This window comes from Petromyzon marinus, unplaced genomic scaffold, assembly GCF_048934315.1.
Source record: "Petromyzon marinus isolate PM22_M1 ecotype Great Lakes invasive population unplaced genomic scaffold, UKy_Petmar_22M1.pri1.0 PM_G_Scaffold_30, whole genome shotgun sequence".
Classification (NCBI taxonomy): Eukaryota; Metazoa; Chordata; class Hyperoartia; order Petromyzontiformes; family Petromyzontidae; genus Petromyzon; species Petromyzon marinus.
Window position 1 is genome coordinate 1,194,881 of NW_027422873.1, and position 26,236 is coordinate 1,221,116.

At 49.1% G+C, this 26,236-nt stretch overlaps 1 protein-coding gene and 1 long non-coding RNA gene across 3 annotated transcripts; one reads left to right on the top strand and one right to left on the bottom strand.

Annotated features, from left to right (window-relative positions):
- Window positions 1–2,688: 2,688 nt before the first annotated feature.
- On the bottom strand, window positions 2,689–6,450 carry LOC142915360 (uncharacterized). 2 transcript variants are annotated; one of them, XR_012935908.1, is made up of 3 exons: window positions 6,187–6,450; window positions 3,175–3,319; window positions 2,689–2,894 (listed from the first exon to the last, which is right to left on the bottom strand). It is a non-coding gene; the product is annotated as an uncharacterized LOC142915360 (long non-coding RNA). The 2 variants fall into 2 exon arrangements; XR_012935907.1 differs by lacking the exon at window positions 6,187–6,450 and adding an exon at window positions 4,004–4,198.
- A 7,016-nt stretch (window positions 6,451–13,466) lies between these two features.
- On the top strand, window positions 13,467–24,762 carry LOC142915374 (uncharacterized). The gene is made up of 4 exons (XM_076061207.1): window positions 13,467–13,476; window positions 13,761–14,743; window positions 19,293–19,500; window positions 24,108–24,762. Exons 1-2 carry the CDS (start codon window positions 13,467–13,469, stop codon window positions 14,657–14,659), a joined length of 909 nt encoding a protein of 302 aa, XP_075917322.1. The 3' UTR covers window positions 14,660–14,743; window positions 19,293–19,500; window positions 24,108–24,762.
- The last annotated feature ends 1,474 nt before the right edge of the window (window positions 24,763–26,236 follow it).

Consider the following 26,236-nt stretch of genomic DNA (forward strand, 5'->3'; position numbering starts at 1 on the left):
GATGAGAGTGGGCCTGTCGCTTTTTCTCAGCCAGCCTGAACACCTCCTTTGTCAGCCAGGGTCTCTGAGGAGGTCTGGACCGTGTACCCAAAGAAGCCATTGCAGCTGCATAAGCCACAGTCCTAAACCTCGCCCATTTCCCCTCGACATGAGGAGGTTTGGGATGATGCCAACCCCAGCTGCAAGCGATGATTAAATTCTCGCTTGAAATTTTAATCAGCTAGCTGAGACCATGCCACTATGGGTTTGAATGGGGTCCTGGGTGTACACCCACCACCGGAGTGGAAGAATGGCAGGCACATCTTAAAGATGCCAAGTCGATGGTCAGTGGGCAGATCAGCTCCTGGTGTCAAGGACATGGGCCCGCATCCACTGTTCCATCACAATGTAGTCCAGCAGATGGTCTTGCTTGTGTAGTGACTGTGATTGTCACTGTGTGGTGCCGGGCTTACGAAACCGCAGCGGATAATGTCTTGGCATTATGTGTAGTCCGCTTACTGGGCGAAGTACCAGCCCTCACGGGGCTTGGGTGAGCGCTGTGCAGCGTGGAGGCACCATGTGCGGTGTGCGGTGCGGGCTCCCGGTGAGGGAGCGAGAGGGAGTGTCAGCCAGCCAGGGTTACGTTGGGGCATGATACGCTGGTTGGCCTGCCGACACGTAACCGGATGATATTGGAGGGGGGCCTCCGGTGGACGGGGGCCGCTGGGCGGTCACGTGGTATAGCAGAGCTCTTGGGGAGCCTTCAGAAAGAGCCGGAGAGATCTGGAAGGTGGGCGGGGCGAGGGGCGGAGCCAACCCCAGCCCAGGCCGATATAACGGGGGCCCCGGGAGGGGCTCGGGGTTCTTCGTGTTACTGGTGATGAAGATCCACGTCGGGTTGAAGAAGCCTCTAGCCACGTGGTCCGGGACCCAGCTTGTGGTCTGGGCCGGGATAGCGAACCGTGTCTAGTTCTGCCGTAGCGTGGCTAGATGAGCATTCAACACCCAAGTGTAGGTTGTGTTATGTTACGTTGAGTTTCTGAATAAAGTGTTGCTCCCAAGACAACGTCTGCGACTCAGTTGAACTCGTTACACTTGGACCTGGCATGCATCCATGATGTTGTGTGGATGTGCCGATGCCGGAACAGCGTGTTGGTAATTACAAGCCCATGGGCTGCACAAAAATCTATCAGCCTCTTACCGTTGTTATTGAGCTGATCTGGCCCATGCCCTCCAATCACTCCAGACCAGGTGCTAGCATCATGACCAACTCGGGCATTGAAGTCACCCAACAAGATGACTCTATCCCGAGGGGCCACTTTAGCCAGTATCTTTGACAGGAGGTCATAGAAGCCATCTGACTCATCGGCCTTGCCTGCATCCTTCCAGATGTTCGTCTTCAGTGGGGGCATACATAACCACGACCACCACTCCTTGCCTCTGGTTGATGGGAAGGCGAGCCCAAAGTAGCCTGGGGATTACAGCATCCCACACCTGACCGCCACACTCCCACGCCCCCTTCATTCTTTTGTTCAGAAGAAGAGCCATTCCCTGTTGTTTGGCAGTCTCCTGCCCCGAGTAAAGGACTGTCCACCCCTCATGGTGGCAGGAGCCAGAGCCGGTCCCCTGGACCTCCTGAATACCATAGAGATGCAGGCGGTACCGGTCCAGCTCCCAACAAAAGAATGGAAGCCTCTCCTCCGCAATGAGCGTTCGAACATTCCACGTGGCCATCCGTAGAGGCTTTTTGTTGTTTCTGAAGAAGCCCCGAGGATAAAGATTCAATCTCCTCGCTCCGCCAAATGGGGTTTGGCCAGGAGACGTCATAGACGCCCGTACCCCTGGTGCCTCCGGCACAAACTTAATAAATGCATTACCTCGTATTTTAGTGGTAGTTAATTGAAAGTGGAGGGGTTACCAGTCCCTCGCACCGGTCCAAAGCCCCCTTTTGGCCATTGTGGTGGTAACAAATGCCATGAAGGGAAAGGCCAATCTAAATTGGCCCTCCCCCCACGGCACTGCCCACCACAATTTTGCCGTCCGGCACCTCGAGGAGGTAGGGGGTTGTTTTTGCCGGACAATACACACACACGGACATACATACACATACACATACATCCACACACGTGTACATACATACACATACATAAACAAAGACCCTCCATATAGCCTCAACAGACTGTAGGGGCAAGTGCTGTTAGCGAGCACCTATGAAGAGACCGGAACGGCACACGAGGGGGTTGGTGGCAAGCACAACGCCCGACCACCTTTGTCTGCTCAGTGGCGATGTTTACACACCACACCAGGTACTCAATTGAGGCTGAGTACACCTAGGGGAGGCCCAGGACCATTTCAGATAATCTTCACCGGTGTTGGCCACGAGCGGGAATTGAACCCGGGTCGCCGGGTTCGTAGCGCTAACCACTACTTTACCACTACCCATCTTGGTGTGGGGGTCACCTGAGTCTCGATGTTGTGCCCTTTGAGTGCCGAGCGGATGAAGTGCAGCACGCAGTCCACCAGCCCCTCGCACTGCCGCATGCTCAGCCGCCTGTCCGGGTCTGCCAAGCTCAACTCCCTGCAACGTCACCGCCGTGACGTGAACCCTGACGTCCCCGTCACGTCAACCACGACATTCCCGTCGCGTCCACCGCAACGTCCCCGTCACGTCTGTCTCGGCGCGCCTTACCGCAGGCACGCCAGGGCGTTGCAGAACGCCGCGGAAGGCGAGGCGGGCGAGCTGAGTGAGGAGGGTGAGACGGGCGAGCTGGGTGAGGACGGTGAGGAGGGTTTGTCTCCAACGTTGCTCCTCCAGCCGCTCTCTGGCACCAGCACGAGCTCCACCAGCGCCGGGAGGCAGAGCTCCACCAGCGCAGCCCTCAGAGGCTCGTGGCACGACAGGTTCCACAGCGTGCCTGGGGTAGGGGTGGCGAGGGTGGGTGGGTGGTGAGTGTGAGTGGTGAGTGTGGGTGGTGAGCATGGCGAGAGTGGTGAGCCTGGTGAGAGTGGTGAGCCTGGTGAGAGTAGTGAGCGTGGTGAGAGTGGTGAGCGTGACGAGCGTGGCGAGCATGGGTGGTGAGTGTGGGTGGTGAGTGTGGGTGGTGAGCGTGGGTGGTGAGTGTGGGTGGCGAGAGTGGGTGGTGAGTGGTGAGTGTGAGTGGCGAGAGTGGGTGGTGAGTGTGGGTGGGTTGCTACCGGTGATCTTCTCCAGGGTGTGAGGGTTGTGAGTGCGTCCCAGCAGGCTGGCGAAGGCCGCGATGCCTCCATTGTTGCAGAGGGCCAATGCGCCAACATGGTTGGAGCTGAGGACTTGCAACACCTCACATGCATATGCACGCACCTGTGGGGGCACGGGGAGATGAGGAGATGCACAAACAACAACCGCCATACGCCACCAAGTGGCGGTGATGTCACCACGACGCTTGTGCCAGGCTATGTGCACCTTGAGGCCACGTGAAGTGTCGAACGCCCGCTGGCAGAAGGTCAAGGGACAGACCCAGGTGCCACGGGTCGACTGACTGAGATGACTGGCTGATGCACCGCCTGTGCCCCCTCCTGTGCCAACCTGCTGTGCTTTAGCCACCCGGCGCTCCGCTCGTTGTTCTGAGCGTCGCTCCTCCGCCCTCCGTTGTTGTTGAAGGGCGACTGCCTCCAACTGCCCAGTAGCGTCCTTCACGAGCCTCCTCCACAGAGGCCGATTTTTACACCGCTGGTACCAGTCATCGGGAAGTCGACTCAGCTCCACGTCTTCTTGTACCACGTCACTCCATCTCTTCTCTAGCCCGTGCTGCGCACAGACAAAGATACCCCGTATAGCCTTAACAGACTGTAGGGGCAAGTGCTGTTAGCGAGCGCCTTTAAAGGCCGGCACAGCACACGAGGGGGTGGGTGGCCAGCACTATGCCCGGCCGCCTTTGTCTCCGTAGCGGCGATGTTTACACATCCCTCCAGGTACTCATTTGAGGCTGAGTCGACCTACACACACACAGACACATATCCTTGTGCGCCCCACCCGTGGTCTCACCTGGTCGTCGTCCTCACGGTCAGTGAGCAGCGTGAGGAGTGAGCGCGGCGTCCCAGCCGCCCTCACCACTGCCACCGCCCACTCCTCGGGTTGCTCGCAACCACCACTGCCACCACGGCCACCACCCCCACCAACACCACCACCACCGCCACCACCACCAACACCACCACCCCCACCACCACCAACACCACCACCGCCACCAACACCACCACCGACAACACCACCACCACCAACGCCACCAACACCACCACCAATAACACCACCACCAACACCACCACCAACACCACAGCCAGCGGCGGTGGTGTTGGTGGTGGTGCAGCAGCAGCAGCAGCGTCTGAGAGCGCCCAGGAAGCCGAGCCACCAGCGGCACAGCGGGGAGCCAAGCGGCAGTGCGGCAGTAGCAGCAGGGACAGCAGCAGGAGCAGCAGCAGGGACAGCAGGGGCAGCGGCGGCAGGGGCAGCAGGGGCAGCGGCGGCAGGGGCAGCAGCAGCAGGGACAGCAGCAGCAGGGGCAGCAACAGCAGGGGCAGCAGCAGCAGGGACAGCAGCAGGGACAGCAGGGACAGCAGCAGCAGGGACAGCAACAGCAGGGACAGCGGGGGCAGCAGGGGCAGCAGCAGCAGCAGGGACAGCAGCAGGGGCAGCAGGGACAGCAGGGACAGCAGGGACAGCAGCAGCAGGGGCAGCAGCAGCAGGGACAGCAGGGGCAGCAACAGGGGCAGCAGGGACAGCGGGGGCAGCAGGGACAGCAGGGGCAGCAGCAGCAGGGACAGCAGGGGCAGCAACAGCAGCAGGGACAGCAGAAGGGTCAGGGCGCAGAGCGTGAGACAGGGAGGCCGCGTTGGCCATGGTGGTGACAAAGTCCTCGTCCTGGGGGGGAGGGAGGGGGAGTGGGGGAGTGGTGAGTGTACTAGTGGTGAGTGTACTAGTGGTGAGTGGTGAGTGTACTAGTGGTGAGTAGTGGTGAGTGTACTAGTGGTGAGTGGTGAGTGTACTAGTGGTGAGTAGTGGTGAGTGGTGAGTGTACTAGTGGTCAGTGTACTAGTGGTGAGTGGTGGGTGTACTAGTGGTGAGTAGTGGTGAGTGGTGAGTGTACTAGTGGTGAGTGTACTAGTGGTGAGTGTACTAGTGGTGAGTGGTGAGTGTACTAGTGGTGAGTGTACTAGTGGTGAGTGGTGAGTGTACTAGTGGTAAGTGTACTAGTGGTGAGTAGTGGTGAGTGGTGAGAGTACTAGTGGTGAGTGTACTAGTGGTGAGTAGTGGTGAGTGGTGAGTGTACTAGTGGTGAGTGTACTAGTGGTGAGTGGTGAGTAGTGGTGAGTGGTGGGTGTACTAGTGGTGAGTATACTAGTGGTGAGTGTACTAGTGGTGAGTAGTGGTGAGTGGTGAGTGTACTAGTGGTGAGTAGTGGTGAGTGTACTAGTGGTGAGTGGTGAGTAGTGGTGAGTTTTGAGTAGTGGTGAGTGTACTAGTGGTGAGTGTACTAGTGGTGAGTGGTGAGTGTACTAGTGGTGAGTAGTGGTGAGTGTACTAGTGGTGAGTAGTGGTGAGTGGTGAGTAGTGGTGAGTGGTGAGTAGTGGTGAGTGTACTAGTGGTGAGTGTACTAGTGGTGAGTGTACTAGTGGTGAGTAGTGGTGAATGTATTAGTGGTGAGTGTACTAGTGGTGAGTGGTGAGTAGTGGTGAGTAGTGGTGAGTGTACTAGTGGTGAGTGGTGAGTAGTGGTGAGTGTTGAGTGTACTAGTGGTGAGTGTACTAGTGGTGGGTAGTGGTGAGTGGAGAGTAGTGGTGAGTGTACTAGTGGTGAGTGTACTAGTGGTGAGTGATGAGTAGTGGTGAGTGTACTAGTGGTGAGTAGTGGTGAGTGTACTAGTGGTGAGTGTACTAGTGGTGAGTAGTGGTGAGTGTACTAGTGGTGAGTGGTGAGTGTACTAGTGGTGAGTGTACTAGTGGTGAGTGTACTAGTGGTGAGTAGTGGTGAGTAGTGGTGAGTGGTGAGTGTACTAGTGGTGAGTGGTGAGTGTACTAGTGGTGAGTGTACTAGTGGTGAGTAGTGGTGAGTGGTGAGTGTACTAGTGGTGAGTAGTGGTGAGTGTACTAGTGGTGAGTGGTGAGTAGTGGTGAGTGTACTAGTGGTGAGTGTACTAGTGGTGAGTAGTGGTGAGTGTTGAGTGTAAACTCACCAGGCGATGCTGAACCCCCCAAACCCGGATCCAACTCCACACGACGAACCGGTTCCAAACACAAGTCGACAAGGTATTGATTCAGACTCTAAGTCGATTCCTCATGCAATTCAATGAGCAATCGAATTCTAATACAACTCTTCAATCCGATTCCCCGTGCAAGTCAATAGGAGTCGATTCTTAATGCGTTTAAAAAGGAGTCGACTCCTCACGAAACAATGTTGAGAATCAATTTATACGGTGGCGTCACGGAGGTAAAATAAAACAAAATAAAAGAAAACAATTAAATCACGACGTTTTGGAGGCAACACAAGTCTCCTTCTTCAGGTGGAACAGACACAACGGTGTACTAGTGGTGAGTGGTGAGTAGTGGTGAGTGGTGAGTGTACTAGTGGTGAGTGTACTAGTGGTGAATAGTGGTGAGTGGTGAGTAGTGGTGAGTAGTGAGTGTACTAGTGGTGAGTAGTGGTGAGTAGTGGTGAGTGGTGAGTGTACTAGTGGTGAGTGGTGAGTGTACTAGTGGTGAGTGTACTAGTGGTGAGTGTACTAGTGGTGAGTGTACTAGTGGTGAGTAGTGGTGAGTGTACTAGTGGTGAGTGTACTAGTGGTGAGTAGTGGTGAGTGGTGAGTAGTGGTGAGTGGTGAGTGTACTAATGGTGAGTGTACTAGTGGTGAGTAGTGGTGAGTGGTGAGTAGTGGTGAGTGGTGAGTGTACTAGTGGTGAGTGGTGAGTGTACTAGTGGTGATTGGTGAGTGTACTAGTGGTGAGTAGTGGTGAGTGGTGAGTAGTGGTGAGTGGTGAGTGTACTAGTGGTGAGTGTACTAGTGGTGAGTAGTGGTGAGTGGTGAGTAGTGGTGAGTGGTGAGTGTACTAGTGGTGAGTAGTGGTGAGTGGTGAGTAGTGGTGAGTGGTGAGTGTACTAGTGGTGAGTGGTGAGTGTACTAATGGTGAGTGTACTAGTGGTGAGTAGTGGTGAGTGGTGGGTGTACTAGTGGTGAGTGTACTAGTGGTGAGTGTACTAGTGGTGAGTAGTGGTGAGTGTACTAGTGGTGAGTGTACTAGTGGTGAGTAGTGGTGAGTGGTGAGTAGTGGTGAGTGGTGAGTGTACTAGTGGTGAGTAGTGGTGAGTGGTGAGTAGTGGTGAGTGGTGAGTGTACTAGTGGTGAGTGTACTAGTGGTGAGTAGTGGTGAGTGGTGAGCAGTGGTGAGTGGTGAGTGTACTAGTGGTGAGTGGTGAGTGTACTAGTGGTGAGTGTACTAGTAGTGAGTAGTGGTGAGTGGTGAGTGTACTAGTGGTGAGTGTACTAGTGGTGAGTAGTGGTGAGTGGTGGGTGTACTAGTGGTGAGTGTACTAGTGGTGAGTGTACTAGTGATGAGTGGTGAGTGTACTAGTGGTGAGTGGTGGGTGTACTAGTGGTGAGTGTACTAGTGGTGAGTGTACTAGTGGTGAGTGTTGAGTAGTGGTGAGTAGTGGTGAGTGTACTAGTGGTGAGTGTACTAGTGGTGAGTGGTGAGTGTACTAGTGGTGAGTGGTGAGTAGTGGTGAGTGGTGAGTAGTGGTGAGTGTACTAGTGGTGAGTAGTGGTGAGTGTACTAGTGGTGAGTGGTGAGTAGTGGTGAGTGGTGAGTAGTGGTGAGTGTACTAGTGGTGAGTGTACTAGTGGTGAGTGTACTAGTGGTGAGTAGTGGTGAGTGTACTAGTGGGGGAGTGGTGAGTGTGCTAGTGGTGAGTGTACTAGTGGTGAGTGGTGAGTGTACTAGTGGTGAGTGTACTAGTGGTGAGTGTATTAGTGGTGAGTGTACTAGTGGTGAGTGGTGAGTAGTGGTGAGTAGTGGTGAGTGTACTAGTGGTGAGTGTACTAGTGGTGAGTAGTGGTGAGTAGTGGTGAGTGTACTAGTGGTGAGTGTTGAGTAGTGGTTAGTGTACTAGTGGTGAGTGTACTAGTGGTGAGTGGTGAGTGTACTAGTGGTGAGTGTACTAGTGGTGAGTAGTGGTGAGTGTACTAGTGGTGAGTGGTGAGTGTACTAGTGGTGAGTGTACTAGTGGTGAGTAGTGGTGAGTAGTGGTGAGTGTACTAGTGGTGAGTGTACTAGTGGTGAGTGTACTAGTGGTGAGTGGTGGGTGTACTAGTGGTGAGTGTACTAGTGGTGAGTGGTGAGTGTACTAGTGGTGAGTGTACTAGTGGTGAGTGGTGAGTAGTGGTGAGTGGTGAGTGTACTAGTGGTGAGTAGTGGTGAGTGTACTAGTGAGTAGTGGTGAGTGTACTAGTGGTGAGTGTACTAGTGGTGAGTGTACTAGTGGTGAGTGGTGGGTGTACTAGTGGTGAGTGTACTAGTGGTGAGTGGTGAGTAGTGGTGAGTGTACTAGTGGTGAGTGGTGAGTAGTGGTAAGTGGTGAGTGTACAAGTGGTGAGTGTACTAGTGGTGAGTGTACTAGTGGTAAGTGGTGAGTAGTGGTAAGTGGTGAGTGTACTAGTGGTGAGTGTACTAGTGGTGAGTAGTGGTGAGTGTACTAGTGGTGAGTAGTGGTGAGTGTACTAGTGGTGCGTAGTGGTGAGTGTACTAGTGGTGAGTGTACTAGTGGCGAGTGTACTAGTGGTGAGTAGTGGTGAGTGTACTAGTGGTGAGTGTACTAGTGGTGAGTAGTGGTGAGTGTTGAGTGTAAACTCACCAGGCGATGCTGAACCCCCCAGACCCGGATCCAACTCCACACCACGAACCGGTTCCAAACACAAGTCGACAAGGAATTGATTCAGACGCTAAGTCGATTCCTCATGCAATTCAATGAGCAATCGATTTCTAATACAATCTACAATCCGATTCCCTGTGCAAGTCAATGGGAGTCGATTCTTAATGCGATTAAAAAGGAGTCGACTCCTCACGAAACAATGAGAATCAATTTGTACGGTGGAGTCACGGAGGTAAAATAAAATAAAACAAAAGAAAACAATTAAATCACGACGTTTCGGAGGCAACACAAGTCTCCTTCTTCAGGTGGAACAGACACACCGGAACATCAGTGTCAAGCGGACAGCTCAGTGACACAGAATTAGTAAAGTTGGACTACATGTTTATTTCTCGAAAGCATTTTGGCTGTAGACCAGTGTAACAAGTCAAAAATTTAACTGGAGGCTTTATTTCTTCCAGCACAAGACGCATGATATGGTAGCTGCAGTAAGCCACCCACCGCCGACACACACACACCCACGTGTATTTGTGGATGCACTAAGCCGACACACACACACACCCCTGTACTTGTGGATGCACTAAGTCCGACACACAAACACACACCTGTACTTGTGGATGCACTAAGTCCGACACACACACCGACCCATCTGTACTGGTGGATGCACTAAGTCCGACACACACACACACACCGACCCACTGTTCTGGTGGATGCACTAAGTCCGACACACACACACCTGTACTTGTGGATGCGTTAAGTCCGACACACACACCGACCCACCTGTACTGGTGGGTGCACTAAGTCCGACACACACACACACCTGTACTTGTGGATGCACTAAGTCTGACACACACACACCTGTACTTGTGGATGCACTAAGTCCGACACACACACACACACCTGTACTTGTGGATGCACTTAGTCCGACACACACACACCTGTACTTGTGGATGCACTAAGTCCGACACACACACCTGTACTTGTGGATGCACTGAGTCCGACACACACACACCTGTACTGGTGGATTCACTAAGTCCGACACACTCACACACCGACCCACCTGTACTTGTGGATGCACTAAGTCCGACACACACACACCTGTACTTGTGGATGCGTTAAGTCCGACACACACACACCGACCCACCTGTACTGGTGGATGTCCTCGAAGGACTTGGAGTTGTTGATGGCGAAGACGCAGAGGAAGTGCTGGCGGTCGGAGACTGAAATGGTGGCGGCTGAGGAGCTTGTTCACTAGCTCACTCCTTGTTTAAAAAATGTTGCTTTGAAGGTCTCCCTCTCAAAATAACGCTCCCAAATAATCAACAGATATTGGTAGTGTGCTGCTATCGACCGCCTAGTGGGAAGGATGTTGAAGCTGCGTCTGCACTGAGAGAGCTTTTTGGGCGCCTCCCTAAAGGTGAAATAGTTTTAGTGGGTGATCTAAATTGGAATTGGCTAAACCCGCCGGCCGTGGCCACACATTTTGCAGATGAATTTAATCTGTTTCAATTAATAAATGTCCCCACAAGACCCAACCTAAAATATTCGGGACAGTCAACTCTGCTTGACGTCCTATTGACATATGCCCCTCACAATTTCACACTGACTGGTGTTCTGGGTAATAACCTTAGTGATCACTCCTTCATTTTTGGAGTGAGATCATCAGCCAGACCCAAAGCCCCCCTAAATTGGTTGAAAAGCACTCTATGAGACACTTCAGCACTCAGGCATTTGCTAATGATGTGCTTCACTCGGATATTGACAAGGTCTGTGATATCCCCAACCTGATTACGGCTTGGGAGACTTTCAGGTACACGTTTCTCCAAATTCTTAACAAGCATGCTCCGTTGGTTAGATTTAAAACTAAATGCAACCGCCCACCATGGTTTGATCATTTGATTACAAAGCTAATGAAAACTAGGGACAAGGCTTGGGCATGTGCTGAGAAAAGTAATTTGGTCAATGACTGGCTAGAATACAGGATTTTAAGGAATAGATGCGTCAAAAAATACGGCATGCAAAAAATGCCTACTTTTTCTCCACTCTCCTGGAATCACATGGAAATGCCAGGATTTTCTTGAAAACAAATATATCGAAAAGGCATCCAAAACAGACAATCTGCCCGTTGAGCTTAACCGAAATGGGGAATATTTTTCAGATCCCAAAAAAATAGTTGACAATTTTAACCTTCATTTTTCTGAAGCTGGTAATCTTTTTTTATAATGTATTGGGAGTCACCTCTGCTCATGCAAATTCCTACACCCCTGTCCAAACATTAAACGAATTTAGTTTCCAGACAATCCACGAAAGTAATGTTCTGAAACAACTGTCTTACCTCAAAGGGTCTTCCTCTTCCGGAGCAGATAGTATTCCCGTCTTTGCTCTACTAACTGTTGGTCACCTAATATACAAACCTATAGCCCATATTTTCAACCTGTCCATCAAAGAAGCATCAGTTCCTCTAGAATGGAAACATTCCTATGTCCGTCCACTTCACAAAGGGGGCCCTAAAGATGATCCAAATAACTACTGACCTATCTCAATTTTGTCCCCGTTGATGAAAATTTTTGAAAAATTATTGACCTACCAAATTAGCAGTTTCCTGTCCACCAACAATCTACTACATCTAAAACAATCTGGGTTCGGAAAAAAATACAGCACCACATCTGCTGCATTAGACTCTCTGAATCACATTTACAGTAGCCTTGATAATAAGCAGTACTGTACCTGTCTTTTTCTAGACCTGTCCAAAGCTTTTGATACAGTAGACCACAACACCCTGCTTAGTAAATTAAGTTCCTCGGTTTTTCCGAAAACACAGTAAAATGGTTACAAAATTACCTCTTTTCTCGCACCCAAACTGTATTCACAGATGGTTGGAGGTCAAACAGTGTTAAGATAACAAAAGGGGTTCCACAGGGTTCCATCCTCGGCCCCCTTTTCTTCTCTCTTTATCTCAATGACTTGGGCACTGACCTGGATCATTCCAGGGTAAATCTTTTTGCAGATGACACAATAGTGATTACTGCTGGCCACTCTCCGGATGACGTGATTGCTAAGCTACAGGGTGATTTCAACAAACTACAACATCAGCTAGTTGCTCTTAAACTAGTCCTGAATACCTACAAAACCAAGGTGCTATGCTTCTCACCAGGACTAAAGCAGGAAGTCATGTTTCCCCAATTACATTCCTTAAATAATTATAAAATAGAGCAAGTCAAGATCTATAAGTATCTTGGGGTCATCCTGGATTCAAAACTGAATTTTGAAGATCACATTGATTATATTGGTAAAAAGACACAAATAAAAATTGGTTTTCTGTATCGACACAAGCACTGCTTCCCCCCAATGTTCCGTTTGGAATTGATAAAAGCTACCATACTGCCTCTACTTGACTACTGTGACATCGTGTATAAATCAGCCCCAAGTACTGTACTGAAGAAGCTTGATTCCATCTATCACTCGGCCTTAAAATTTACATTGAACTGCACATATAGGACTCACCACTGTGATCTCTACATTGGGTCAAACTTAACGTCTCTTAATGTTCGACGGCTTGTGCACCAGATCTTATTTATTCACGATGTACTTACAAAAAAATCCACAGACTACCTGCTGGATCTCCACTCTATTTCAAATAACAAATTTGACCTCAGGTCTTCGCTCATTTACCAGCTTCACATTCCCTATTGCCGTAGGAAGGGCCTTTGCTATTGATGCCCCCAGAGTCTGGAATGCTATTGCCAATAAACTGCAACTTGAATCGCTACCAATGAGATCTTCTCTCAAAACTGCTCTCGAGGAGTTGTACACCCCTAGCTGCCACTGCTATTCATTGGCGTAACATAAAATAAAATGTTTCGCTCCGGATGACGCTCCAAAGTATTATCTGTATTTTGATTTAGCGTGCTGATCTTAAAGGTACATTGAGTAATTTGATACTCAGACCGATGCATCTGTTGTTGTGGAGTAACTCATGCAGCCAACTATGGCTCTAGGATTTGGTGTTACATGTTATTTATGTAGTTAATTGTAAAAATTCGGTCACAGTCCCTGTGATCACTGTTACGCTGCAATTATGGCTTTATTTTTTGGTGATTTGGAAAACGTTTTTAGGTTTGGACATGTTTGTTTTGTTGTAGTACGGAGTTAAACTGATGGCCTTAATCTAAGTTGTTGTGGTTGTTGTTTGACTTGCATCCCACTGGGATTTTTTGCACACAGCGTTGGTGTACGGCTAATTTTCAGGAATATTTTGCTGTTTTTTTCATGGATTTTCTGTTTGCACAGTCACATAGTCACTTTAAGATGTTTTTCTTGTTCGTGTTTTTGTTTTTTTTGTTTGTTGTGGTTGCACCCGATTCAAGAGCCGAATCGCTCACAGGGCTAAAATAAACTGAAAACTGAACTGGGCCTTCAAACCGTCACGGAGAGACGTGGGTGGAGGAGGGGCGGGGTTTGAAGGGGGCGTGGTGGAAGGAGGCGGGGCGGGGTGGAAGAGGGCGGGGCGGTGCAAGGGGGCGGGGTGTAAGGGGGCGGGGTGGGGGTGTAAGGGGCGGGGTGGACGGGGGGCAGGGTGGGCGGGGTGGGGAAATGCCCCTCGGTTTAAAAAAACGCCGCGTATTTCTATTGGTCGAGAAGCATGCACGTGACCTGCTTTATATTTCATGCAGTTCACATTCCTGGTTCTTTCGGTAAAGTCACGTAGATAGAAAATAAAAATTAAATTAAAAATTACTAAAATGAAACACAAAGCAAAAAACCCACGACGTTGAGCGGAAGAGAAACAAATCCCCCTCCCCCCACAATCCCGCCCACGTGGCGCTACCCAGAGTGCATTGCAGTGCCAGTGGCGTGTCCGTGAACACGTGGGGGATACGCCGTGAGTTGTTGCCATCATCATCAACACCATCATCATCATCAACAACACCACCATCATCATCAACATCACCATCATCATCAACACCATCCTCATCAACACCATCATCATCAACATCATCAACACCACCATCATCATCAACAACAACACCATCATCATCATCATAAACACCACCATCATCACCATCATCACCATCATCAACAACACCACCATCATCATCATCAACACCATCATCAACATCACCATCATCATCAACACCATCATCATCAACACCATCATCATCAACATCATCAACACCACCATCATCATCAACATCACCATCATCATCAACACCATCATCATCAACACCATCATCATCAACATCATCAACACCACCATCATCATCAACATCACCATCAACAACAACACCATCATAAACACCACCATCATTAACACCATCATCACCATCATCAACAACACCATCATCATCATCAACACCATCAACATCACCATCAACAATAACACCATCATCATAAACACCACCATCATCATCAACACCACCATCATCAACACCACCATCAACACCACCACCATCAACACCACCACCATCAACACCACCACCATCAACAAGACCATCATCATCAACACCACCAACATCATCAACACCACCACCATCAACAACACCACCACCATCAACACCACCACCATCAACACCACCATCAACAACACCACCATCATCACCATCATCAACACCACCACCAACACCATCATCATCATCGTCGTCGTCTCACGATCCGGGCCAAGTTCCCCCCTCCCCCCCCTCCTCCTGCCCGGCCCCACCAAGGCGGCCCCACCAGCCCCTCTCGTCGCCCGTAGCCAGAGCCGGCGACCATGGCCACTTGGGCGGCCTGCATGGGCGTCAGGATGAGCTTGCTCTCCATGGCGGGCATCCGCTACGAGGGCATCCTCTGTGACATCAACACTGACGACTCCACCGTCGTCTTGGCGAAAGGTTACGCACTGGGGGGTGGGGGTGGGTGGTTCACGGGATGACTGTGGACACCGCGAAGCTGCGGGTTAGGGGTTTAATGAAGCCGCTTGAGTCGTCCTAACAGGCGACTCGCTCGGGCAGCAGCAGCAGCAGGAGGAGGAGGAGGCCTTGGGACTGGGGAAAGTTTGCCAGGAGGAGGTGAACGTGTCGGCGACGTTGTCGCCTTCTGGACAGATTGGTGTGGGTGTCGTGGGGTCAATGTGTGGGGGGGGTATTAAAGAGGGGTTTGACCCTTTTCAGGGCAATCAAACAGGAGGTGTTAAGATGCTCAAACGACAAATAAGATAGTCTTTGGTTTTTTTCGGTAAAGTCACGTAGGTGAAAAAAATCAATAAAATAAATGAAAAAAAAAATGAAATCATGATTGTATTGGATTGCTGTATGTACTTTTGCGTTTTCAATTAACCTGGATTTGTAAGAGAGTCCTTAATCTCAGTGGGAATTGCCCAGAAATGTTTAAAATAACAGCCATTGATACGTCACGTGGGGGTCAGACATTTGTGACGATGTGTGACGAGGGGCGGTGGGGAGTTGAGAAATGTGACGTCACATCAAAATTCGCAACTTTAAATATAGACAACACGTTCTACTTATCTTGGTTATTTCGGTAAAGTCACGTAGAATGGAAATAAAATAATAAAAATAAAGCAATAACATTTAATTTTCAATAAAATTTTATTATGTTTTATTATTTACTTTATTTGATTTTTTAATAAAATGTTATTTTATTATGTTTTATTTTATTTCCATTCTACGTGACTTTACCGAAAGAACCAATAAGATGGATCCCTGCAGTCACGAAAGCTTTAAATCAAAACGTTCTACTTAATTAAATAGACTTTTTAATAAATGTTTTCACCTACAACATCAGAGTGCAGCGCCACATTAAATACGCGCTACAATGATAATAGTTTAAAGAGATTTGAAGCATGTTTTATATTTTTTTTTTGGGGGGGGGTGGCAAAAATCGTCCAAAATCGCGCGACGTCATTTATGGCCGGCGCCTCTAGCTGTACTGGGGCAAAGTTCTTCAACTCGTCACCCGCTTAATCACGAATGTTCTGAGGTTGTTGTTCTTGCTGGTTCTGGGTCGCAGTGGTTTCAAGTATTTTTCAACGAAGGTTATTGGGTGCACAGCCGTTTCAATACGGGCACACATTGTTTCGTCCATCTGTTTGCGTTTCTCCCTTGGCAACGGGACCTCGTTGGCTAAACGTTGATGTTTATAAGGGCAGGGGGTGACCAATAAAGGTTTGAATCGATCTGTAACAATCTAGGGGCACTGATAAGGGGTTGACAGCTATGCCAACACGAACGCGCGATTAACCCCGTTGACCTGAAAAAGTTCGTGGTTTCGGTGCGTGCGCGTGTTCAAGTTTCAAGTTTCATTTATTAGGTATACCCCTGTGAGCCATGCGGCTCTTAAGTCGGGTGCAACCGCAACAAACAACATTTGAACACAGAACATCTTAAAGCGACAACGCGTAACAGAAACATTCTGGAATAAACCAGCAAATATTCCACACAAAAAAAAACTTATTAAAACGCTGTGTGCAAAAATCAAGTGTTGAAGCCGGGTCGGTAGTCACAGGGCAATGAGACGTGGCTGGTCATAGACGGCGCGTGACCCGGCCAAAGAGCCCGGCGGTGCCACATAAGGGGCCGTCCATAAATGACGTCACGTGATTCTGAACGATTTTTTTGACCCCCCCCGCCCTCAAATATGACGTCACAAAGCTCTGCCCCCTCCCCCCTCACCCCCCCCCCCCGCAAAAAAAAAACACGCTTCAAATCGCTTTAAACTATTGTTGTCATTGTAGTGCGTATTTAATGTGCCGCTGCACTCTGATCTTGTAGGAGAAAACATTAAAAAGTCTAATTAAGTGGAACGTGTTGTCTATATTTAAAGTTGCGCATTTTGATGTGACGTCACATTTATCAAACTCCCCCCCCCCCCCAGTCGTCACACATCGTCACAAATGTCTGACCCCCCCCCCCCCAGGTGCGTGACGTCATTTCTGGACGGCCCCAAAACAGTTAATTTGGAAATGTTCCAGATTCATTTTTGCCTTCATTCACAGATTTGGGCCAACGGCACCTGTCGGGATTAAATTGGCACAATGGAGAACTTCTTCTTTGCGACGGTGATGATAGCGATTTGTGATGTTGATACCCATAAACATTCAATACCTGCAGGCATATGGCTAATGGATGACAGGCTATTGGTTTTAATACAGCTAAGACGTAATAAAATAAAATACATATAAAATAAATTTCATTTATATTTTATTTAAATAAAAATAAAATAAATTTCATTTTGAGTTTATGTTTTATTTTTTTTATTTTATTATTTCCCTTCTATGTGACTTTACCGAAAGAAACCAGAATATTTAATACAGCTTGTTGCAGGAAATAAATGAATCTCAATTTTTGGCTTGCAGAGTTGAGAAATGTGTGCAGCTCGAAACCCCGCGAGCTAGATTTGATTCCTGGCTACAGACAACGTCGTCGGTGGTGGCTTTGTATCCCAACACATTCTGGGCTTCGCGTAGGTAGACTGCCTTCAAGTGAAGTTACCTGGTGCGGTGTGTAAGTGAAAAAGATGATTAAATCAGCACTGGGGAGAATGAAGGTAGCTGAACCAGCTAGAAACTATTTTAAAGAATTGTTTAGGTTGCGGGTAAGGCCCACTTACTATATCGCTCTTTCAGAAGCGACCTGCCCACAAATGGTAGGTAACGCAACGAAGTGGCTTAGCGCGTGGGAACGTTTAGCCGCCAAATACTCTAAACGGATTCACAGATTTGGGCCAACGGCACCTGTCGGGATTAAATTGGCACAATGGAGAACTTCTTCTTTGCGACAGTGATGATAGGGATTTGTGATGTTGATACCCATAAACATTCAATACCTGCAGGCATATGGCTTATGGATGATGGGCTATTGGTTTTAATACAGCTAAGACATAATAAAATAAAATACATATAAAATAAATTTCATTTTAATTTTATTTAAATAAAAATAAAATAAATTTCATTTTTATTTTATTATGTTTTATTTTTATTATTTCCCTTTTACGTGACTTTACCGAAAGAAACAAGAATATTTAATATAGCTTGTTACAGGAAATAAATGAATCTCAATTTTTGGCTTGCATGGCTTGCAGAGTTGAGAAATGTGTGCAGCTCGGAACCCCGCGAGCTAGATTTGATTCCTGGCTACAGGATCAAACCCCACGACCTATTGTACTCCAGGCGAGGTAGTTAACATCTTGCCACTGCAGCAGTGCCATGGTTTAGGGGAGCGGTGGCACAGTGGTTGATGCGCTGCACCACAAACCCGCCTACGACCCACCGGGGTTTGATTCCCACTTACGGCCAACGCCAGGTGACGATTATCTGAAACGGTCCCGGGCTTTTCCTGAGGTCTATCCAATGAGCACCTGGTGCGATGTATAAACATCGCCACTGGGGAGAAGGCGGTCGGGCGTGGGTCTGGCTTCCCCACCTCCTCCGTGTGCTTTGCCGGCCTCGTAGTTGCTCGCACTGCACTTGCCCCGAACGTCCGTTAAGCCTTTAAGGGACATCTTTGGCAACATGTTGACAAAATGTGGAAAAAAAAGTCAACGCTGATCGGCCGCATTTCGGGCAAATTTTCCCTTCACGGCACTGGAATCGAGGAAGCCAGAGATGGTGGAGAATACGAGGTTGGAGACTGCACTTCACACTCGGGGGGCTTGATGAAAGTTGCATTTGAGAGTTACAATAGTTAGCTAACAGTGGTAGCTGTGGAGGGTTTTTACAGGTTGAGGAGGAGGAGATGGAAGAGGCTACCAAGATCCGAGCCCGGGTGCCAGCGTGCCAGTGGCTGAATTGCGCAACCCTTGGCACCTGATTGGCTCTCGGGTGATGACATCGCAATTATCCCTCCTCCTAAGACCGAAACGGGAGAATCTCTCATGGTAGCCTGATGGCTTACAGAGGTTCTCTGTAAGCCATCTGGCTACCATGAGAGATTCGTTCATGAGGCTATCCACATATACAAACACAGAGACAATTTCAACCGAGAGGAAGGAATTCTGGCTTAGCAATCATTGGAAGGATTTGATAAACCATTCCGGGTCTTAATTGATTGTTCACGCTTACGGTGGCTTTCAGACCGCATCCATCATTTTCGTCTCCCCCCTCCTCTTTTCTGAACATAGATGGACTTGTCCATCTGAATAACTGCCAAATCGCTCTCCGTGGTGCTAATGTAAAAAAAAACCTGCCACTTTTAAAAAAAAAATGTCTTGCTGTGGTTTTTACACCTGATGATGATTGCTTGTCTTGCAGTCGAAACGTCGTGAGAATTTTAAAGTTTTATATTTTTATTATTTTATTGTTTCCCTTCTACGTGGTGGTGACTTTACCGAAAGAACCAAGAAGGTGCATAAGAAGTTTGACATGCGTACGTCGTCCGTCGTGATTTGTTCTAATCGCTGCCTAACCCACCCTCACCCCCCGTCCAGTCCTCGCCGGGCACCCCGGGGGGGGGCGCTGCTCGCTGCCACACGTGCGGTATCGGAGCGGCGGCGAGCTGCCACTCCGCGCCGGGCACGTTGACCGGACCCCCCCGCGGTGCCACGGGCGGCCACCCGGGCCACGCGCGGCACGACGCCTGGGCCACAGCGGTCGGGCACCGTCCCTTCGTGCAGCCTGCGTACGGAGGAGCTGCGGGTACGGGAGGGGGGGGGTGCGGTGTGCGGTAAACATCGGCACTGCAGGGCTGCACCTTTGCCCTCTTAATGCCACGTGGTTTCCGTTGCCCAGTGGCCTTGCCTCGGGTCGTTTTCGCCTTTTGCTCGTTTAGAGGCAACTGCGTGATTTCAATGCGATCTTAATTGAACGCAGTTGAGTTGCAGCTATCTTCATGGAATTATTTCCGTAAGCGCATGCAGGAAAATAAAAGGCTCTGTGTATAACAGCTCGATGATGATGATAATGCGTAGTGCATGCGGACGAGCATTTTTGTTTTTACTTTGCGCTTGATGGTGATACCCAGTGATTGTATTTTAAATTGTCGCCTTTTCAAAATAACCCGTCATTTAAAGCGTTATTATTTGGTGCCCTGTCAATGAACTGCTCGGCGAAGGCCGCGCTGTCTTGTCATGCGGGGTGGGGTGGTTATTTCACCTGCCACGCTTCACTTGTGCGGTTGTGGTGAATGGGAAGGTGGGGAGCCAGCCACCGATTTGGATATAATTCGCTCGTGATGTGGCTGAGAATCGAGTTATTTTTTGCGTCGTTGGGTTCGTAGTTGTGCGAGAGCCACTCTTCTACCACGAGATAATACAAATGTGGTGCTAAATGGGTTTTGTTGTTTGCAATAACGGCGTTTATCAAGAAAGCCGCTTTATTCAATGATCATTTGTGGTAAAGTGGCTTCTGAAAAAGTGCAAATATAGCTCGGTGTCTTGCCTGATAAAAAATAAAAACGTTTTAAAATTACCCCTCTTCCACAACTTAACCCAATTAAGATTTGCACCAACAAAATTTAACTGCGGCTTCAAGGTCCTGCACGATGCATTTCTCCATGGCGATGATGAACGAAGACTTTCTTTTTTAAAATCTGTGGTTTTGTGAGAAACGAGGTTGCCAGAGGCAACTTGCTATATTGATCTCAACGAGGTGCTATCGTGGTGCTGAGGTTGTGGCCACCCTGTTCACTGGCTGGGTATTGAGAGAAGAGAGGATTTCTGATCGGATCTCCACCTGCATCTTTTACCAAACACCTGATGCCCGATTTTGTAATGCCTCCCTGAGGAAGTCACGTGACTTGTGTGGCCATCCCTGCTGAATCCCTTACCCTCTGCCCCCAAACCCCCCCCCTGTGAAAATACCCTGCTCCGTGGAGGATGATAGAGAGACCCTTTTAAGGTATTGTCCCTGATCCCATTTTTCCATTTGTCTGCTCTACCCCTTTCTATTCCTCTTCCCATTCATTACGTCCTTGACTCTACTCGCCTTCTCGTGGTTGTAGCCATGGGTACACTTCTAGATTTAAAGCTTTCGTGACTGCAAGGATCCATACTCTTTGGTTCTATTCGGTAAAGTCACGTAGGTAAAAAATAAAACAACAAAAATCACGACGTTTCGGCCACAACACAAGCGGCCTTCATCGGGTGAAGGGATCAGGCTGTCTCGAGGACAGCGCTGGAGTGAAACACAGCCACGCTCAGACCGCGACCTTTAAGCTGTGTGCGAGGAAACAAGGTGCCTTGACAAAGGAATTAGCATAAAAATTAGCATTTGATTGGCCGACCTAGCATAGAGGTGGTGTACGTGCGGGTGAACATGCCGTTTGGCGGGGGGGGGGGGGGGAGTTTACCTATTGATGGTGTGAATGGGGAATTTTTAAGAGCTGCGAAAGTTTGGGGTACCACTACTTGAAAAATATACTGTACCATTGAAAATTAGTTTAATGTTTAGTTCGATTTAGAACATCTTTCCAATGGTTGCTTAATTTGAAACCATCTTCTCGGTGAAGGGATCAGGCTGTCTCGAGGACAGCGCTGGAGTGACTTTACCGAATAGAACCAAAGAGTATGGGTACACTACCGCATTTGCTCACATAATATAATTTGCGTATTATATCGTGAAAAACTTCTCAATCATCATTTATATAAAATCTTAAACATGACTAGATTTTTTTTATCGATCAATCGCATGCCAAATTTAATGCTTTTGTACGATCTGACCTGCTGGAGGGCTACATGTATAGTGGCCTTATTGACGTCGGAGACTGTTTACTTGAGGCAACACGTATTTATTACAGACACTTCTGTTACAGTTGCGAGTCTTATACTTGAAGAGGTAACGGCCTCTTCACCCGTACTTTATAGAGGGAAACGTTCCCCGAGCTTTAGCCCACGCTAGCTCCCTGGTTCCCTCTATCCTGTTCCTCTCCCGGGAGGCTATCTGACCTGGCCCAGCTTCGGCGCAGGTCCCGATCACCAGCCACACGAGTCCGGCCCTCAGAGGGACATCGGCCCTCGCGGCTCCGGTGTCGCACCCTGGCTTGCTTTGCCCGGCCCTCAGAAGGTCAGCGAATCAAAGGAGTTCCAGGGTCTGGCTAGTCAATCTTCGTTCTTCACTGGCTCTTCATCTTGCTTGAGTTGAACTGCCTCTCAGCTCCCCGGGTCCCACCTTTTATACTGTCTCTCACTGAGGGGCAGGGCTGGGAGTGATCACAGCATCCCCCACAGCCCCCCAGGGTGGTGACCGTAGCGGACGTGTTTGTGGCCACCGTTATACAACCGCGTGTCACCCTCCCGTAACACCTCTACACGTGTTTGGAAGATCAAGAGGTACAAGAATGGTTATGGCCAAGATTGGTACAGGTTTTCTTCAAGTGTCAGAATGTCCTCTTGACGATTCTATTTGGATGCCACGGTGGCTAGGAGATGTTAACTCACTTTGCCTGGTATGCAGCAGGAGGTCTGGGGTTCCATCCCAACCCCGACGCCTGCTGCATATTTGGAGTTTGCAAGTTCTCCCCGTGGTCATGTGGATTTTTCTCCGGGTCCTCTGTTTTTTTTTCCCTCCCACGTTTTTAAAAGCATGCGTTTTAGAGTATTTTGCTGCTATAAATGTCTACACGATAAGCCACTTCGTTGAGCTATCCATTTGTGGTGGCTGTCTCGGCCTCACTACGCTGCGTTGCATCACTGTCCGAGTAGTAAACCTTCAGAGCCAGGGTGACCATCCGACTCCAACGTATTTAACGAATAGAACGACATAAAACTCATGGGAAAACACAGCACAAAATAGAGCATCTGTTAATACTTGCAATATCAATATAATTAATTAACACTGCAACATCATAACATTGTCTTGGACAACATGAATCTCAATCATAGGTCCTGGATGGACCAGGCACCTACATTAGCACTGAATAGCTCTACAACAAGAGAATAAGCTACTATGTTCAATAAGGTCACTTTGTGTAATCACCATACTGCAGCCCAAATGTACAGCGCTGCTGCACATAACACTGAACTGTAGACGAGATACATCTTCATCCTTGCTCTCAAGAATGCATTAAAGTTACATGGGCACAAGTCTGGTTCGACTTATCTAATTACAAACAACTATTCACAATAATGCAAGTGGCAGGCTTCGTTGTTAACCAGGCCTCCATATTTATCGTAACAATTTAACAGCATTATAAAGGCATTTACAGCATTATAACGGCAATCCTAACATAACAGGAGTCCCAGTAATTATAAGAACACGAAGGGGTTTGGTGGCCAGCAGCACGCCCTGCCGCCTTTATCTCCCCAGTGGCGATGTTGACACCCAAGCAGTTACTCGTTTGGTGGCCGTGAGCGGGAATCGAACTCGGGTCGCCGGGTTCGTAGCGCAGCGTAGCGCTAACCACTACACTGCAATGCGTTACGCTTACACACACACACACAGATATACACAGATACACACACACACAGACACACACACAGACACATACACACACAAACAACGCTAACCACTACACTGCAATGCGTTACGCTTCCACATGCGATGGTCACGTGACAGATTTGACGCCACAGCTCACTTGCCGTGCAAAAAATCTATACATTATTGAGCTCCCCGCCCCCCCCCCTAAAAAAAAGTGTATTTTTTATCATTTTTGCGTGGTGTACAGTCTGGTAAGTACCCACATGGCCAATTTCCAGTTGGTTGCAAGTCGGGAAGTACGCTAAACATTTTGAACAGGCACACATTCACAACTTTGCCTTTTATATATATGGAGATAAACGAACTTGCAGACAATGATTCTTAAAGTCCCACAATGAGCAGATGCTTCCGTCTTCGCTGAGATGCTAATTGTGCCTCCATTTTGTACTCTTTGTAATGACTGACACCCCTGCCTTGCCTCGTCGCTTCGAGACCCTTAATGCGTCACTTCCAGGTCACGTGACCAAACTCGACACCATCATATCAGGAAGTTCCTGTGTAAACACAGCCCCATATCTGCCGTGGGGCAGAACAGTGGCCATGTCTCTCCGGAAAGAGCGCTGCATAGCTCCGTGGGCCTTACCTGATAAAATACAAATGTAGAGTAGTTTCTTTCAAATGGAGTTGGTTGGCAACGCTCTCGTGCCCAATTTTAGAGATTGACGAAGGGAATTGGATGGTTTGGAGAGGCAACTTGTCACCAAATCTTGGCCTAAATCGGGACCACGCAAACCAAATTCTCCAAATGAGAATGGAGCCCTTTGTGGGGTCGACGATGATCTGTTGGTTTTGCTTCTTGATGTCGGCAATGCTTGCTTTTGTTGTTGCAGGTTGCAGAGAACTTCCTCCCAGAGTGTACATATATTGGGGGTTTGCTTGATTTAAAAAGTTAAAATTTGTTGGGTCTGAAGAAACGTTACGTAGAGGGGTAGTGCAAGGACTGTATGTGGGTTGTGTTAATTGATATGCGATTCTTTTAATGTCTATGGTGTGTAAATAAGATACACACCTCGTTTAGTTGAACACTTTACACATTTATAATTGTAAGTATAGTTTTAAACTTTAGTCTAATGGGTGTGGTAAAACATTTCTGTAAAGTCGGACTTAACTTTAAAGCTTTAATTGTCTCCTAAAATTGGTTATTTTGTGCGACCGGTCTTAAGCTGTAATGAGCATGGACATGACAATTTAATTGAGTTTTGTTTGTATTTCACAAGGCAGCATTAAATGTTGCGGAATTTATATCGGTGCATTCGCTGTGGTGAAATGGCCGGCAAATAATTAAGTTGGCCAACTGTTAGCTTTACAACATTGCTTCGTTGAATTTTTACTGCATTGCTTTAGATTCCTGTAAACTTTGTCCGTAATGTAGTACAATGCATGGCTTTAACAGGATCGGGGATGGTGGGAGGGGGGGGGTTGCTGTATTTGAAAAAAGTAAAGTGCATTTCAATAAATTGAGGCATCTGTTCCAGCTTGAGGGCCGATTTTGAAAATTGAATCTGTGCTTGGTATGTTATGCAGCGTGGTGTGGCAGCCCAGCCCCAGCCTGCCAAGGTGCCACCTCGGCCGGCTGGGCAATCTAGGCGAGGCCGGGGGCTCTGCACGAGACTAGGCCTCACCACGGTACTCTGAGTAAGAAGTTAACTGCAATAGAGTCGGTATATACTACTGTTGAGTCGGTAGATACTGCTGCAGAGTAGATGCTACTTTAGAGTAATTAAATACTGTTATAGAGTAAGCAGACACTGCTATAGTCAGCTGATAATACTATAGTCAATAGATATGACTATCGATTCCATAGATACCGTGGTGCCACAGCAACGGAGCAACTCCGCCGGCGCCACCATCCCCTCGCACCCCTCCACACGAACGTACGCACACTCCCACTAAACACACACACACACTCACGTAGGGTCTCGAAGGGGGAGGCCTGGCCCACGGGCTTTCATCCGAAGGGCCCCTAGCAGGGATGTCCCCCGGTTTCCCATTGCCAGGAGATTGGCTGACCCCCCCCAGGCCGGATTACACGGCGGCCCCCCCTAAAATCAGCTTTAAAAAGTCGCAGGGGCGCATAGTGCTTTACAGACTGGCCGCAATGAAGCGCACGCAACACGGGAGATGGGGCCTCGAGGGCAGAACACTCCGCTGGCAGCGCAGACGTGGAGGTGGGAGGGAAGTTCCTAGCCACGCCGCGGGGTGGGGAGGACCGGGTAGGGAGGACCGGGTGGGGAGGAGGGGGTGGGGAGGAGGGGTGCGTAGACAATGGGTCAAGGCGCAACGGAAATTCACGCTCCAGGTAAGGGCGGGAACATCGGTTTAAAATCGAAATGTAGGCGCTCGATTGGTCTGCGCAGGATAACACCACGTGACCCTGGATCTTCGGATTCCCAGGGCGTCAAAGGGAGGGAGGTGAAAAAACGTTCAGGTGGTTCTCCTCCAGCCGTCCAGCCACCCCAGTCTGACTCCCGGCCGCTCGCGGCGTCCGAGGGACGCTGGCGAGCGCCGCTACGACTCTACCCCAGGCGGAGACCTCTTGGATCATCGTCCCTCCGACTCCCGCAGCTTCCGTGCGACACCGTGAGTGCATCTGCGAGTTGAGAAGTAGAGTGTGGGGGGTACACCCAGGGATTGAATAGGGATAGGCTACACGCTGCTCGTGGAATATTTACTACAGGGCCGCACAGGGTTTTCTTTAGACGCGTCATTAATAAACTTCAGTTCAGAAGATCGGTGCGGTGCGATTTCTGTGTGCGCGTGTGGGCGAACTTCGGCGTGGTATCTGTGATTTTTGAGTGGAGCGACTGCGTTCGGGGGGCGGGGTGCGTGAGAGAGCGAGCGCGGGGCTGCAGGGTGTCGGCGCGGGGTTGGTGTGTGAGGTGCGCATCTGTAGTGGATTCGAATTAGGTGCACACACAACTTCTTGGGAGGCAACACTTATTTATTAATGAACACAAGC